Below are 18,887 nucleotides of genomic sequence, written 5' to 3'. Positions count from 1 at the left end.
GCAAGTCCATACTTGTCTCATTAACTTACATTTTTACAAGACAAGAATTACTTAGAAGCATAAAAAACACAGAGGTAGAAAGTTTAAAATTTTATTTTACAGAATGGCCAACTGATGCATGTGCAAACTGGACTGTGCTTGGACGCATTTGACGGACAGCAGAGCAGCAAAGTAGCAGCAGTGCGGTGTTCCGGTAGTATATGGCAGATATGGAGATGGGGCAATAAAATAGCTTAATACGTGGCACTAGTGGTGGAAACTTCGAATCATGACTGTCCCACGTCCAATCGAGAACACAGAAACCATGTTTTAAAGGGGGGAGCAATGGTAACATATTAGAAACAAACTTTCTTTGAGTTACATCTATTGCAGCAAAGAGACTAATAGCACTTCTGTCTCTATTCACAAATTCACCCTTGAAAGTTGCTGTTGAGTTGGTACAGAATTTATTGCCAATTAGATAGCCACTTTTATAAGAGAATACCAACCATATGAAGAGTCCACTGCAAGAATGATGGATGTCACTTTCTTGTCGAAAATGAACCAAGACTGTCAATGCATAGCTTAAGACATATAGAATGTACATAGTGAGTTACATGACATTAACACTGATAGTCATTGTCCAGTAATGATCGGAAAATCACAGTTAAGCTTTGAGCGCTAAGCATTTCAAACTATCAATTGCTTCTCCTGCAAAATGTATTCCAAATGACATCCATCATTCTTGCAGTGGACTCTTCATATTAACTGGAAGTAATTCTTTCTCATATAGTCCTTGCCAATCTGTGCCATTCTCAATTTTAATTTTTTGTTGAAGTTATCAGTCAGAATGATTTTTAGCTGGAATTTATTTGCTATTTTATTGATTTAAATTATATTCACAGCAAACAGATGTGTGTGTATTATTCATTCAGAGAATGCTGACTGCTAGCGTCCTGCAGTAATACCCAAAAGAGAATATACGATTTCTGTCTGGAAAGTATTCCATCTTTTTAAGGGGAGAGGATGATATTTTTTGGTGAAAAATGAGTAAATTAAAAAAAAAAAATCTTTAAAATACTCTGTGATATGTGTGGAATGCTTAGCATAACATTTTGTGGGTATTTGTGCCCTTATCGGATGTTGAATCTCCATTTTTAAACTTCCTGATTTATGGATTTTTAAATCACTCGCCCACTTTTATTGTTGTTTCCGGTAAATATTACATTAAAAAATTTTTTTTTTCTTTAAATACTCTTTGATATGTATGGAATGCATTGCATAACATTTTGTGGGTATTTGTGCCCTTATCAGATGTTGAGACTCATTTTTAAACTTCCTGCGCTATAGATTTTTAAATCACACGCCCACTTTTATCGGTTTTGGATATAATTTCTGAACTATTAAAGATACATGCATAAAATTTATAACACAAATTCTTTAGACTATTAGGAAACTTTTCTCTGTAACAGAATTTTGTTAATTGATTTCATTTAAAAAATACGTCCGTTTGTTTGCAAGAAAGGAAATCAGAAAATTGTTATTAAATTGTAATTGTTTGTTTTACAAACGTAGGGACTAATATCAACATTCTGTTACAGACAGTTTGTAGAACTTGCTTTTGCAAATACATTGCAAAAAAAAGTTTGAATCTATCTTTAAAAATGGTTTAGATATATCGATTTAGTACAATCCTGCATTGGGTATATTTTTTTTCAAATTTGGGCCCCCAAATATTTTTTTTTTCAAAATATTTATATTTGGTTGAGTTCCTACAGCTATTAGCTCTCTACATACAAAAAATTAATATTTTACACCAAATAGGAAAAAAGTTTTAAAAAATACCATCCTCTCCTTTTAAAACAAATTAGCATCTACTTTTTTCCAAAGGAAACTTTGTGCATTCTATCTTTCATTTCTCAAAAGATAACATTGTGAACAGTTCAGCATTTTTCTCCTTCAGATTACATTGTGATAAAGACATTCATTGTCAACCTTGTTTGTTGGTGTCCACAATACTTGCAAACAACATTCTGGAAATGCTTTATTCTCCAATGCAGCACTTGCAGAATTTACAGAAAACTGTCTTAGCGTCTGAAGCATAGAGCGCATGAGTGGCATACTGCTGGGCTCTTTCATGAGCAGTTATAGTTCTTCGCTCATTTTACGAAGAAGCATGTGTCTCACAAATTCAACCAACTCTGCCAATAAACTAGAGAGTAACTATCCAACTCTGCTGCGATCTCAAAAGCAAATGGCTGAGTAAACCGACGTGACACATTTTAGCCAAGCCCATATCGAATATAGAACTTGATAATCAATATTAAAATATGTATATCAATCATCTGATCTTCATTATCAATATATGAAATTTATCGAATTGAGTGGACAATAATCAATAAAGAGATAATTGAGCGATATGTTTTGAGTATTTAAAAAGCACCATCAATTTTTGTATACAGGGTGTATCTAAATTGTTGTAACAAACTTCGAGAGGTGATTCCTACGATCATAACAAATTAAAAATGTCCTATGAACCTATGTTATACAATGCATTGTATCTGAGTTACATGTTAAAGCGATACAGAACATACAGTGACCATAAGCAGCATATGCTATGGTATTACAGTACACAGGTGGCACCAGTGTCAAAAACGTCAACAACATCATGTGGTGTGCAGGAGGGATGACACAGTTGAAGGGTATACGGGAAAAACGAACAAGGTTACAATGCTGTTAAGGGTGATGTCATTATCTAATTCACTGTATTACTGCAAACTTTAGTGTTATTTTTACCAAAAGTGGTAAAGGAGAATTAAAACCACGGATACACTCATCATTTCCTTCATTTGAAGTAGAAACATCAATAAATTTAACAGTACTATACTGAAATAGATTATTATCTCACCCTTAATGGAAATGTGACATTGTTTGTTTTTCCTGTGTACCGTCAGTTCTGTATGTGCAGTGAGTAATGAAAGGTAAACAGAGCTAGTAGCTGGCTGTGTGTAAACATGGTGCATTATTCCATTCAAGCACAAGATGACATGGTGTTCATGGATTCGCCGGTACATGTTAAGGTGTTGCCACGCATGCATTGCTGCTCATGGCAGACATTTTCATCACCTCCCGTGATGTGTTGTGTTATGGCCAGTGTACGTCTTAATATCGCTTTAGCATGTAACTCCGTAACAATGCATTGTATGACATATGTTCCAAGGACATTTTTCATTCGTTATGTATGTATGTATGTATTTATTTACACTGCAAGTGGGCAAGCACCCGGTGGCAGTGGTATATACAATATTAACAATACACAATAAAATGATAAGCAATACACAATAAAATTTACAATTCACAATACAATTTTACAACACATATACAATTTTATACACAACACAATAAGAATACACGATACAATTTAACACAATGATAATAAAACATAAATAAAATACCTAATTTTACAATACAACCTACATAATTATGTATAGGTCCTACTTAAGTTTCAATAGTCTTTCACTTTACTCTCATCTCATTCCCTGTAGTGGCATTATGACGCATTTCACTGACACTTTAGCACACATTTCACTGACACTCTGTAACACATTTCACTGACACTATAGAACACATTTCATTGACGCTATAAATTATCACTGATCAGAACTGTTCACTGCACTGTAAAACCATAACTTCACTGACTCACCTCGCTTCACTGATACAACAGTTCAAATAAGTCAAATAATTACACCCTTATGCATACTTATAAACAGAACTACATTTAAACTAAACATTTCTAGTCTAAGGCCCTCTTACACGCTATTTTTAAATAATTTACAATTCAAACCAAGGAAGTAAACTCGTCAGGCTAGATAAATACATGTCACCTTAAAAAATTAAATGTTGAATGTCACTTAAGTTATTCTTGAATCTCCTTAAGGAAGGACAGCCCTCAAAGACCGCTGCAGGTAAGTCATTCCAATCATTTATAGTTCTATTTAAAAATGAGAATTTACCTACATCCGTTTTCTGTTTCCTACATTTGATTTTAAAATCATGATCGTTCCTACCATAGTACATTGGCTTTTCTAACTGAGCCGTTATGTCTACCCATGCTTTCTGACCTAGATGTGCTCTATACAATGATGTTATTCTAGTTTTTCTACGTCTGTTTTCCAAAGTTTCCCATTTAAGTTCTTTTATCGTATCGTTTCCATCTTCTCTTTTACCTTTAACAAATTTAGCTGCCCTATACTGGATTCTTTCTAAGGAATTTATCTGATATATTCTATAGGGATCCCAACATGTAGTTCCGTATTCCATTAACGGTCACACTAACGTTAGATATGCTATTTCCCTCAATTTGGGGCTAGCCTTTCTCAAAATGATCGTAGGAATTACCTCCCGAAGTTTGTTACAACAATTTAGATACACCCTGTGTATATATAATGCGCTTTTTGCTTGAAAATAGCATTTTACTGATAAATCACTATTAAATAGTCATTTTCTTGTGATTTCGCAATTTTATAGGAAATTTGCATTTTTTAACACTTTCAGTTCTGCTAGAAAATCATGCTAAATCACCTTACAGATCAAGGAAAATACTTTCTACCACACAATTAAAAAATTCGCTGATTTTGCAAATACGAAATTTTCAGGTCCCTATACATTTGTGCCTTAAGCCTAATTTACACGGTATCACCACAGTCTAGTATATACAGTCACGAAGCTTGAGTTGTGAAGGTGCTAGGAACAATAGACTGTGCAGGTACTATTTCGCATTGACTGTAATGAGGCGATATTAGCGATCCTAGTGGTTAGCAACTATCTATGGATGCATATTTACTACTTATTGAGCTTCGTGACTGTATATACTAGACTGTGGTATCACTTAGTGATGCATAGTCACTGAGGAATCACTAAACTGCACCTTGTACACCACTCTGCAAGTGCTTATTGCGTTAGCATATCACTACTTGCAGATCACTAGTTGGTTGCCTTCCAACTTTAGTGAGCAATGATGCACCGTTTTTCCCATGATTTCATCTGTTTAATGACTGATTTGGCACGTAAATTAGTTAGTTGCTTGCAGGAGTTGCATTAGAATGTGCTAAAATATGGATAGATGGAATCGTGAATACACTCTGCGTTTTGTTGAGAAGTATAGGAGATGGAAAATAAATAATAAGGAATATAAAAACAGAGAAGTTCTATTTAAGAATTCCAGTGATGCAAAACTGTCTCCGATAGTTGAAAACTGGAGAGTTATTAAGTACAGTAATTATTGTTAACTGCAACTATCTTTCACAATTAACTCTTTCAGAAGAGTATTTGAGGCTGCAAGCATTTCTCTTCACTTTATCCATTCACGCACTGAACAATCTCTCTTACGCTTTCTCTTTTCACTCAGCTTTATTACTTTGTGACGCTACCCGTTTCTTATGAAACCATGCAGTTATTAACTTGTATGTTGGAGCTTCTCTACCGTACTTTTGAAGTTATGCTGAACAGCGACAACAGACTTAAATATTGAGCATTTTCTTGTATAGATGCCATTATTTATAATCAAATGTTATCAAAGCATGAAATGTTGTCATCCTTTTTCGAAAACCCATTATAATAAGGGACAAAATCCGAACATTGAAAACTAGACTGTAATGACAGTAGTTCAAAGAAAATTTGTTTCTACAATAATTTACAGTGTATGTTGCCATAAAGTAATGCTTCCTTTCTTAGTATGTAGCTGAATTTTGTATTGTGTTTAAAATGAGCATTTAACCACATTCAAACATGACTCATTTCGAAAATTTATTTTATTTATTTATTCTGGTAAGAAAAGATCATTAAGTAAACAAGACTAATCTTTCTCACTTTTCATAGCTATATTTTTGCTCTCTTGCTTTTCGATAAAATTTATCATTAGTAAAAGAAAGCTCATTTACAACATTTTCATAATTCTTCTCTAGGCCTATTTAACTTTCAAACAATTTCAAACATCACTGAATTGCAGAAGATGATTTCAAATTAATTATAATTTCAAATAACTAGACAAACATATTTGTCACTAAAAGATGCCAGTAAACATACAGTAGTATACCATTAGTGGATCTTGAAAGAATGTTTACTGATTATCAGTACACAATCTGACAATCACGTTATTTTTATATGTTAGCAGCGAAATAGAAGTTTATCTCATATGTTAGTACATAATTATGAAAAAAGTGTACTTCCATGAGCTATAATGACGAAACTTTTCAAGTAACATAAAGAAATCCATTTTTCATAAGATTTATTATCCTTGTTATGCTACAACAGTCAGCATTTCGCAGTGTGCAAGCCAAAAATTTTCTTAGTGTGACGTAAGTGTGCCAATATGTTTCTATTGTGTGATGTAATTCATAGTTATAATAAGCAATGAATATTTTTGAAGCAAGTTATGTCTTTCTAAACTCTTAACTTGGAATCAAAGTACAGGAAACAAAGTAAGAGCTTGATTACGTCTCTCCTTTGATGCTGTCACTCTCTTCATACTCATCACATCACAGTCAAATACTATCAGCAGTTACTAAGGTTGGATAAAAAGTAATGGCAACAGTTCGATATTTCTGACATGGCTTTATTCACGGGGTACAACATTTACGTACCTTCTATATAGTCGCCCCCCCTTATTTATTACCTTTTGCCAAATGTTTGGGAGGCGTCGTACACCATCAGCGTGTCCATCTTTATTGATGTTCCGTATTGACCGCCCTAAAGCACGGATAAGTTCATCTCTGGTATTGTACCGCGTCCCTTGCAGTGGTTCTTTCACTTTGGTGAAAAGATCGTAATCGCATGGATATATCAGGTGAGTACGGTGGATGTTCCAGTAGTCCGCGTTTTCCGTCTGCCTTGGAGGTACAGCGTGGTGCAGTATTACCCCATCAATGTCATATGCCACAATGAACATCACTTTCACATCCCTGCCTTCCCGGAATGCTTTAACCCAGCGTGCCACTGTGCGATATGGCAACGCTGCATCGGCATATGCTTCACACAGTCCCTGAAAACATTCTTGTGCACTACGACCTCGTGTCACTTCAATTTTGATCCAGGAACGTTGCTCTAGTTTTGTAAACGTGGTGTTAGGGCGCTCGCATTATTCCTATGAAAGTCAACGTTCTACATACTGCAGTAAATTGACAGAGTACTGTCGCCGCTGGCTGCACTAACTCATCTAACAGTCCTTGTTCATGTCCATACAGCTGGCAACTCTCGAACGCACCATCGTCACGTGACAACAGTGTTGCCATTACTTTTTATCCAACCTATGTATATGATTGATAAATGTTACAATGACGAAAATACTGTTTTATATGTACAAACAGAAATGTTTGCACTTGCATTCTGATTGCAGCACGACTTATGTTTGTAATTTTCTTTTAGTATAGTTATATAGAAACTGTCAACTTCTGTCTCTTGTTTTTTTTTTTTTTTTTTTTTTTTAAGACTTACACTGAGATAGGCCTACAGTGTTTCAATGGGATATTCCACTTTTTAAATAGGTCTATTATTTGACTAAATAACAAAACATTAACATAACCAAGTGTAAATGAGAGGTTATCTCTGGGAAAATAATTTAGATACAACAAGATGTGCTGGAAGTGTCCCCCTCCTCATAGAGACACATTGTCCGTTTCACCATGTCAGATACATTCCACAACATGTCTGTGTTGGTGTTGTCTATTTCTGCTGCGATGTTTGTCCGTACATCCTGGATGGGTCATGATCTGTTTCGGTAGATTCTTTCCTTAAGATGGCCCCACAAAAAATAATATGCTGACGTCAAGTCTGGTGACCTTGGAGGCCACAAACCTCTAGAGATAAAACAGTCCTTGAAAAAGTTGCTGATGTGTGCCATGGATTTATTAGAGGCGTGGCATGTGGCGCCATTCTGTTGAAAATATCTCTGCATAATTTTGATGTCGTTTAGCTGCTTCATGAAGTCCGTGAAAATGTTCTTTACACATCAGTAGGCCTATTTACAGTTTCTTTAAAGAAAATTGGTCCAGTGATCCTGTGACCGGATATTGCACACCACACTCCAACTTATTCTGGATGAAGTTATGTCCCATGGTACTGGCATGAGGATTTTCTGACACCCATATCTTTGTGATTTGAGAATTTACATAGTCTGAGAGGTGAGTGGTTATGTGACAGCAATTAACATTATAAGGATGTATCGAGGGCAGTGTGCCACCTATCAGTATCCATTGAAACTCCTGATTTCGTGTATCATTTCAGTGTACAGTATTTATAGGTTAAGAGTCACCTATGGACGCAAAGTTCATTCATTCATTTAGTGTTCTCTCCGAGGGCAGGTCTTCCACAGCAAACCCAGCTTTCTCCAATCTTGTAGGTAATTAAAAAGTGAGAAATCCCACTGAAACACACTGTAGAACTAGAAAAGCATCTTGAAATATAGATTTGATCAGTACTTGTGTTGAATACACTATATTTTTCAGTTATTTTTTTGTAATGTCATATTTTCAATAGTGTTAAGATATTTACTACAAAAGCACTGATACTGGTCATTGAATTTTAATTTTACGTCTATAATGTCCCTCACTCATCTTACTGCTTGGCCACTTTAACATTACATCACATGAGGGATGGTAGAGAGCTTGAACAAAGCTGCTGAGGAAGTGACTGTATAGTCAGCCATAAAATAGCGTGTCAGTTGTACAAACACATCCTGTAATTCCGAACATATTCTTCCACAGTAATATTACTAATTACTATTATTACTACTACAACTAATACTAAGTTCTTGTACTATGTAATGTTATCACTTAATCTTCCACGAGAATCATAGACTGTAAGCAAATTGACTGCACAGACTGTACACTAATCTCAGTAACTCTTTAAGAATAAAATGACACTGGGCACGCTTTCTCTTTAGCCTATCATCCCTTCTTGGTTAGTTTGCATATTTTAGGCAATTTTTTGTTAACGTGGTCATGTGTACACAAGTGAGTACTGTCTCCATTTTGTTTTACACTCTGTACCGTAAAACGGGGTGACTTGATACGTTTTGTAGGTTGATGTTTCGGTTCCAAAACATGAACTTACGAAACGTATCAAGTCCTCCCAGGTGTATCAAGTCACCCCGTTTTACAGTACTCCATATTTTATGAAATGATGTACAGGATTCTTTAATTCTTCAATGTATGAGGTGTGATCAAATGAAACCGGTTCGAGTCGATTTCTAAATTTATTAAGGTACATAAAAGGTATGATGCATATGGAAATATATAATTGTTTAAGGATACATGAATAAAGTAGGTTTCCTTAGAAGTAGTCTACCTAGGCGTTCCATTGTGTAGGGTGGCATCAGATACTATCAGTTGGACACATGAATGCAGTAGGTTTACTTAGAAGACGCCTCCATAGGCATTCACACAGTCATCCTGTTGTGTGGGGACGTATTAGCGAAAAAAATACCTTGGCAGCTCTTTAAATAATGTCAACACTGTGGCTTTACTTCATCATCTTTGTAGAATCTATGCCTCTTGAAAGCTTTCTTTAAGGGTCTGAACAAATGAGGAGATACATCTAAAGCAGAATCTGTTAAGTCCACTTCGAATCGTAATTGATTTTGAAACAGATTTAGACTCTGAAATATCCTGCATCGAGCTACAAACTCCATTTGAAAGGAAATAATTGAGTTTGAAGTGAATAGAAGTTTTAAGCCTAGTGTAGAACTCTTCTGTTCTTTATTTTATGCTATAAAGCAAATGTAAGAATATTATAGAACGAATCTATCTATCTATCTATCTATCTATCTGAGAGTATGAATCCATTTCAAAGTCTGTTACGAGATGGACTAAATGAATTTAATTTTAGATGTACTCAAATGAAATCTACATAGTGACAAATTGGGGCTCTAAGCTGGTGGCCTAGAGCCTTCTGCTGTTAGGAATCGAATAACAGCTCTCTAATCACCTTTAGACAAATTTAGAATGCTGTTAGTCATGGTTAGGCACTGTTCTCGATTGCTGTATGCAAGATGACTTATCAGACGATGTACCACATGATCATACTTCACATTTTGAGACAGAGAAGACTAGTTTCAGAACAACTGGATAATATGCACGGTAGAGCAATATCGATAATTGACGTACTCGCTTGCCACTAGTCACCGGGCCGTACCGAGCCATGTCAAACAAAAGACAATTGAAAGGGTGGTAGTAAAATTCGCGACTATATTATTAAATAAATCACTCCATTAGTCAAGTGCAAGGTTTATGTAGTACAACGACGATGTTTTGAATGAACTGAAAGAAAATGCATATGTAGTAAGATAACAATGAAATAAAGGGAAAAAAAGGTGTGTTTCACGGAATATCATTTAAATAACGGAAAGTAAATTTCTGGTTAATGTTCGCCAAAGAGTTAAGTACATAATTATGACCGCGTTGAAGTTTTATTTGTGGCCTAGAGAAAATACCTAGCCTTTTACGAAAAAAACTTTTAGGGGTCATGAAATTATTCCCTGCTTTAATTATATTATTGTTTATCAATAGTACGAAACAAAAACTGTCATAAAGGTCAGGACCGACTAGAAACATCGATACTGGAGAGATAAATCCATTCAGCCATAATGAAACAAAAGAAAATGCGAGAGAGATAAAATGGACTAACAATTTTGATGACCATACTGTTAGTAACTGGAGATCGCTTGTAAGATCTGTCTTAATCTTCTCTGTAGAAATGTCCAAACAAATTGGTGGTACAGGGAAAAATCATTGAAATAGATGAGAGTGACAGTGGTGCTCTCTCTCAGTAATGTTCAGAGCGAAGGAGGTAGAAAGAAAAAGAAACAAATTTCTCCTTCTAATGACACTACAGACCAAAGTTAGGTTCTTATGTTGGCAACATTGTGTATTTAGTGAAATTTGGTCATAACCGTAATGGCACTGTTCAAATCTATTGTGCTAATTCTCCAGTTTAGCACTGGTTTCTTTTGGTCATACTTCATACATACAATGCCATACTGTACCTTATTTTGGTATTGGAGACAGGACCTTATGCAATACAACAGTCTCACACATAATGCGAATTTTTTATGGGTTTTTGGAGAAACATCCAATCTTTTGGAATTACGTATTGATTTCATCATCAGTGAAGACAAGGAAGGGCAATAAATTGTCGGTCTGGTCTGCTGTTCATTGGCTCTAGTCCTGCAAAATAGAGCCTAGTAACAGAACCAATAAATGAGTTCTTTCTTAGGCTTCATTGATTAAGATCCGATATGTTGCTCTGAAACATGGTACAAAAAAACCTAAAAATTTCTCGCCTTTTCGAGCACTCTGACAAACTTAAATCATAGTTCAGTATCATATGCACATGATATCATCAGTATTACAAAATAAAACCTAACATTGTTCACTTTACTTTTGCAAAATAATTAAACATTTTTATGTCTCACTTCATATTGTTTTGGATTATTATAAACGTAACGAACAGTTTTGTGATGTGGACCATGTTATCCTGTATAATTGATGGATGTGCAATTTGAGAAAATACGATGTTTTCTATATGTTGGGCATTGTTCTTATTGTGTATAGATTTGCCAAAATGTAAGATTTTTTCTACATCACATATGAAGTAAAGAAAGTTACATATTTTTTTTTTATATAAATCATGTCCATTTTTGCTGAAATCATCGAATGATGTTCAGTGCATATTACATTTTTCACTCCTTGTAAAAATTGTTAGCACTGGATATAAGCGTAAATTTATATATGAAGACTATAAAATATTATAAAAGAGGAATTTATGTTCCTGTTCTTAATTGTAGGTTAGTGACAAGAGTGTGTGTTAAGTAAAGGTTAAGTTTTGGTCAGTGTGTGTAGTTTGATAACGTAATGAAAACTATGAATTTTTTAAACATTAAGTGAAGATTCATTTGCATACATATTATTCGTAATTCATAGTAAATGCAATCAGTTTTTACAAGTACCAGTAATTAATTTACATTCAAGATCCAAATTAGCAATCTTTCACATTGCTTTACAGTTAGATGTAAAATTTCACCTCTGCCCTCACTGCCAACTATCCTACTGAAGGCAGTTCCTTCTAATAGTGAAGTACAATTCTGCACGATCTCTTCACTGGTTATTTGATAATTCTTTTTCCTTCACAGCCTATAAAATAATACTGGGTGTTCATTTCAAAGTGTGTCATGACGTCACTGTTGTTGGGTCACCGATTTGAAGCGAGTTTCAGCTCATATGTTAGAGAAGTTGCCTATTATTTAAGGCGTTCTTCAATCTGAACTTGAGAACGTGTACAGTATAACTTGAACGTCGTAGCAACAGTGGCGGTCTGTACGGTCTGTGTGCTACCATAACCTCTTTCGAACTGTATTTTGCGCCGGCAAGTCGTACGCAGGGTATTTGTTATCATCGGTTGCTTACGGTAACATTCCACAACACAAATCAAATGCTCCGTGTCCATGTTGACCGTCGAAGTTAATGTCAACAAATACGTAAGTAATCGTCTTAACCCTCTCCCCATATCCCGACAGTACGTATTTCCAAACAGTTCACATTCCTGCCACTACCGGCGTTACCGTACGTATCGGTACGCACTCTTCAGAATGAACGCCGTACTTGCTAGCCAACTTCTCTGCCTCTTAGGTTATACACCTGAGCTGAGGAAGTGTAGGAAGATTGAATTCTCTAGGCTCATCAGCTAGCCACATGACGGCATACAGCGATCCAAGACACATTTTGAACTGAACACCCAGTACTCATCATCCATTAGTTCGTGGTCAATCTATTTTCTGTCTTGTTGAAATTCAGAGGCATATGCAAGGGGGAAGGAGGTTACTGGGTTTGAACCCTCTCCTTGAACTTAAAGTTACATATATTTCAATATATTTGATTGTTGCCATTGATTTTTCTGTTATGAAAAATGTCTTACCTATCGTATGAAGAGCACAGGGAAGAAACTTGGTAAGTCCAAAATTATCTATTTTTTTATTTTAAATGTCGTGTAATAGAGCTCAGGTAGTGTAGATTTTTGTAGTTTAACTGTACAGAATAACAACCTCATTAGTCCAAAGAAATTTGAAGAATGACAACCTGAAAACAATAGAATGAGTCTTGAAAGTTTTAACTTGCTCTCCTGTAAAAACAGTAAAATGTGACTTATCATGTTTTTTCCCTGTACTCTTCATATACAAATAATTGTTGACTATCTATATATAATTTGTGTAAGTGTAATAATGACACAAGCATTTTTCATTATACAAAATTAAACACAAGTTAAAATTTGTTAAAAATTTAATGGCTGTGAAAAAATTACGTATCTGTTCTACATATACATAATCATAGCCTTGACTCCAGATTATATTTTTCACAGACTAAGAGTCGTTCCTCCTTAGAAGCTATGAAACACATTAAATGATATTGAAAAAATACAGACAACCCTCATCTCTCTTGCGAGGTGTCATTCAGTGATTTTAAAGGGAATTTGTTGCATAATTAGTGCTTGAAAAAATGCTTCTTATTCCATTTCACTTCTATATGGATCAAGAAACTTCTGTGAACTTTCGCCATTGGTCTGTTTACAGCTACACTAAAAGAATGCTGTACAATAAGCAGTATTTATTATGGCGAATAAGAACAGAAACGTATGCTAGAAATGTTTTCCAGCCATTTTTAATGAGTTAACAAATGAAGAAAGTTCAATGAATATTTTTAATATGACAGAACAGTTGCACTATTCCATGCTTTTGTTGGAATGTCTACTTTATGGCAGGATTTTAACTAATAATTTATAACCACTCAAATTTCTTGCTCTGGTGAGATCGTGTAAGATAAATCTTTGCCCACTGCGAGATCTAAAACAATATCTAACAACGAGAATATTATTGAACATGATAATCTGTAGTGAGCTGACATCTTTGCTAGTTCCTAAACTTGTATTTCATACTAGTCTAACAATCCCTTTTTGTCACGTAATAATGATATTATTCACAACACTGAATGTCCATCACAGAAACTATAAAAAGGAATAAAATTTGATACTACAAAACTAAGTTGATGTTATCGTGTTCTATCAAATTTAAATTGACTAGGACTTTCACAACATAATGATATAATATGTATATGTATATAGCGTTTACATGTTCAGTGGGAATAGCTTTCTGTAGATGTTGCATTATGTTAATCACCTACATTCGTTAGGTCAGTGTTTAGATCTTGGTACTTGAACACAAAAGTTTTGAGGTTAAAGTTGTCTCATTTGTTATTAATAAAATTTTCTCATAATTTTTATTGCTTCATTAGAATTGTGGAGCTGGATTGCTAAGACAGAAGGAAACTGTGGTTCTAAAATTTTATATACTTGTACAATTTTAATATCAAAACATAACTTGAAATATAATCTTTGGATGTAGCATGTGTTTATTCTTTTGTTTGAAGAAAATATACTAAAAGTTAGTTTCAAAATGTATATAAACATTGTGGTGAAAAGGCAGCTTAATTTAAATGTTGATTACGTAAGAAAATGCACTAGGAAAGATACTTTTAGGCTTGTAATAATGTTTAACGAAACTCTTGATGTCATGACAAATTCATAAAAAAAAACGAAACCTTAGTTACAAGGCGTACAAGGTAAATTATTTGGAACATGTCTTCCGAATGCCATTGTGTATTATTATAGTATTTGAAAAATATTACGTCCACAGTAATGTATCCTGTGACAAATCATTTTTATAGAGCGTTGTATATATTAAGCTCCAAATTTTTATTATTTTTTAAGACATATTTGGAGAAATGAGATGAGTAATTAAAATGGCTATAACATGAGAAAGTATTGTTATTAATGTATTAAAAGTTTATATAGTTTTTGTAAACATTCATCCATAAAATAAAGTGCAGAGAGGGTTATATTAACAGTCTTATAAAACAAACAAGAAAATATTTGTAAGTTTTTGAGGTAAGAAAATTTGGAAACAAATAACTTCACAGAAATCATTCAGTTTTGGTCAGGAAAAAAAAAAAAAAACTAAATTTTTCATTACAAAAATTTAATGTTTTAGAATTATGTAACTGCAATACTTTCTCATACTCTCGTATATAAAGTAAATATATATATATACAAAGTATTGAGAAGTTGCTGTACCTCTGATTTTATATTTAATTTCTCCATATCAGAATTATGAATTTAGTATAAGTATAACCACCATCAATACTAAGATAGCACTTACCAGTAACTCGTGATATTATCCTCGACATACAGAAATTTGTGGATTACTTTAATGATACTGATACAAATTGCTATATTAAACCTTCGTATAAGAGGATAGGAAGACCCAAATTTTCTCTGCAGCACTATATTAGATGTATTGAGTTGAGTTATTATAGAGATTGATCCCAGGTGGAGGCAGGATTATTTATTACACTGTAACTTCCAAAAGGCAGCCAGAAGATAATGCAGATCACATCGCTTTCTTCTAATGCCTATGTTCAGAAAATGTCTGAGGTTTACCTCCCTGCTTTCTGTACTTCTTAATTTCCTGTATATGGACAATGTATTTTTATTACAGAGAACATATCTAAAGGTATTATGTACACATTTGATGAAAATTGGTGGATTGTAATCAGAGGTATGGTGACTTCGTGGACACTTTCTGTTATTAATTCATGTAAAAGAATTTATTCTTTAAGTTAAGCTCTCTGGTTAAAAGTTTTAGTACACATCTTTTTTTCCCAGCAGTGGTTAGTGATTTGTTTGTCTTATAAATATTGTTATTTGCTCAAAGTGAAGTTATACAATATATTAATATTTTAAGTAATTCAATATATCATGCAGTACCTTTTACTGATGAGATCACACAATTGACAATCAAAATATAGTTGTTTATCGATGCTTTTAATAAACTTTCTTACTGTAAGAGTTGGAAAATATATGTATAATTTTATTTGTAGATGTCAGGGGCAATGTTATATTATCCACTGATGCAACTTGCTCATTGATGCCTTTGCAAGGATAACAGTCTCTAGTTTTGGTTACTAAGCTGTTTTTGAGGGGGTAAAAGGCGGTCAGAGTGTGGTGCCGACCACACCACCTCATTCTAGTGCCGAGGTCATGGAAAGCATGGTGCTCTACCTCCATGCCCCCCAAGTGCCTTCATGGCATGTTACGGGGATACTTTTACCTTTTACCTTTAAGCTGTTTTTGAAGTGACACACATGATTATGCATAATGGTTGTTGAGTGTCTTACACTATAAATCATCCCATACTACTGAATCATTAATGCAACGTATGATTGATAAAAAGGCTGCATTATTAACATAAACTAATGAATATGGTTAATCATAAGTATTGTATAAAAATATTTGGTATACTGCTGAATAACTTGGTACTATATTTTAAGATTGTCATGTATTATCATCATCGTCAAACAAAACACTTTCTAAAGCTATCTTCCCATTTACTTCCCAATTTCCTCCTTTATTATCTTTGTCTTGTCTAATTTACTGCATTTTAACACATTCATGGTCTTCCAAATGGTCTTTTTTCTTGTTTGAATTTTAAAACCAGCTTTGAATTTTTTGTCCCACTCTTTGAATTTGCAACTTATAAGAGACATAAATTTAAAACGTATGTAAATTATATTACAAGAGAAAACTAAGAACAAATGTAAAAAATTATCATAAAGTCACTTTCATTCAAGATAAAATGAATAAAAAATTACAGTAGAGCATCGATTATCCGAAACAATTGGGGACAGGGGGTGTTCGGATAACCGATCAATTCCGAAAACAAATTGTACTGGTGTCATAGAAGCAGTATGAAACAAGATACACTGATATTAAACACAAAACTGTACATATATTACATTTTGTATCACATGTCTTACAAAAATAAAATAGAGAACTGACTAGCCTAGTTTGACAGTTCAAAATGGTCATTAAAGTTAGTCAACAGTTTAGAAAAAGAAGTCCATTTTTATTTTTTTTGTTTTCCCTTCAGAGGTGACTCGCTTTTTTGCCGCCAAATCTCGCCCAAATTTGAATTTGCCAACGGGAACACTTTCGGTTGATCGGTATTCAGATAATTGATGCTCTACTGTAGTTACTCTTTCTTAGTCTGCATAATGTATCTCACGACAAAAATTTGAATGCATAGTCGAGATAAATGTTTATACATCTTACCTGTATAAAGATAAAACCCAGCATAGATAAAAGCATTGCACTTAGCATCGAAATATTTAGGTTTGAATGGGGAGGCGCAGTGAAAAGAAATATTAGTGTTGATACCAGAGGTGGTTTCTGGCAGCAATTCGTTCAACAGAACATTCATTACCATTCAGTCCAGCAAAATGTGTCAGTTGTTCTACCACTCTGCTAAAGATTGGAATTTTCACGCATCTAGCATAGAATTAAGCTCTGATTGGCATGCAACATAACAGCTAATCATGTACATGGTTATGTTTTGCAATTTCATTGTAAAAAAAGAAGCTCTTTCCTTATATTTCATTACTTATTTCTTTCTGTTGTGTTTAAATCTATGTTGCATGATTTGAAGGCTGTTTTCAAAATGTAATATTCATAGATATAAGTTAACTGCACCCAGTTATAAATTATATGATGAACTGCCACTTGTTAATTCTGATTTTATAAATATATTTAATTGTTCATAACGTCCAACTTCAACAATAGTCCAATGTTATCTTGAACTTTTCTCTTTAAATCCATTACAGTTTTTACTGTTGTAGCAGATTGCTTTCATTTTCTAAACTTAGGCACATGTATCATTCCAAATACATAAGCATTTAGAATTAAATAAAAGGATGTGCTTTATGCAGCCATGCGGCATGACTTGTGTGTGCAGGTTTTCAGAAAGCCAGTACATACCCCTTACTTCGTTAGGTATTTTCACAGTCACGAATAGCTTTATATATGTCCTTCCTCCCTTCCTATTCTCTTCCATAAGTCTACATTTATTCATGTTACGGTGGAATTGCTGGATTGTGAACAACTGTGTGTGAAGAAACCATCAGTAACTGGTAATGAACTGTGATCAGTAATATTACTTGTGAAAAGTACAATTTTGTAACAAACTGTTGGAAAATTAAACTGATTTTTAAATATTCCATTTTATAAAGTTGTTCTTACTCTATTTTCATGTACTGCAGTCATTCAACCGTAGCTTTTATGTACAGTGAGGGACAGAAATGTTGAGCAGCTGGAGTATTTTCTGAGTCAAAGAATGCCACACTGCACATGCTCCGGGCCAAAAGCCTGGTTCATACCATGAAGAGACATTCGTTTCTCTTTTCTGTTTAAATCTTAGCTACATATCTATGCTGAGAAGATGTTAAAACATGGGGGGAGTTACTATATTTTAAATATGTATACAAATATACGGACATCAAATTAGGGTTACCATGAGAAGAGATTCTATAGGAGGACATGGAATCTAAAATAAGAGGACATTGCTGAAAAAAGGAGGACTTTTTAAAAATTGGTATGAACAAAATTAAAGATAAAGACAATGGCTCACCTTAGTTTTCTCACTAGTTGCTGGATCAGTACTACATCTGTACCCTACTTATCGGTGGAGCCCACTTTGTGCACAAGAGCCTATAGAGACAAACTTATATTTTGTACCAAATAACTATGGAACTGTTCACAGGACATGTCGTTCAAATTATATTTCACCACGATGATACCTCTGACTGTCTCCGTTAGCATCCGATTTCGTTCTTTTGTCCATTGAGCAGATATTAGGGAAAATACTGTCTCAGCACTTCCATTGTGACTTGGTATAGAGAAATAGATTTGACATATTTTTAAGAGTTCTGAGAAAGTTTCAGTGCTCGCAGAACTAGTGGAATTGAAGAATTTGC

At 34.2% G+C, this 18,887-nt stretch overlaps 1 protein-coding gene across 2 annotated transcripts in view; it reads left to right on the top strand.

Moving 5' to 3' along the window:
• LOC138695348 (polypeptide N-acetylgalactosaminyltransferase 1-like) overlaps positions 1 to 18,142 on the top strand; it is a 44,908-nt gene extending 26,766 nt beyond the window's left edge. For both annotated transcript variants that reach the window (XM_069819778.1, XM_069819771.1), the window contains one exon: positions 103 to 18,142. In XM_069819778.1, coding sequence (XP_069675879.1) covers positions 103 to 237 — 135 coding nt within the window. In that variant the 3' untranslated portion in view covers positions 238 to 18,142. The remainder of the gene's footprint in view (positions 1 to 102) is intronic.
• The last annotated feature ends 745 nt before the right edge of the window (positions 18,143 to 18,887 follow it).

This window comes from Periplaneta americana, chromosome 1 (assembly GCF_040183065.1).
Source record: "Periplaneta americana isolate PAMFEO1 chromosome 1, P.americana_PAMFEO1_priV1, whole genome shotgun sequence".
Classification (NCBI taxonomy): domain Eukaryota; kingdom Metazoa; phylum Arthropoda; class Insecta; order Blattodea; family Blattidae; genus Periplaneta; species Periplaneta americana.
Note: the sequence above shows the minus strand (reverse complement) of the source record. Positions and strands in the feature narration are given on the sequence as shown.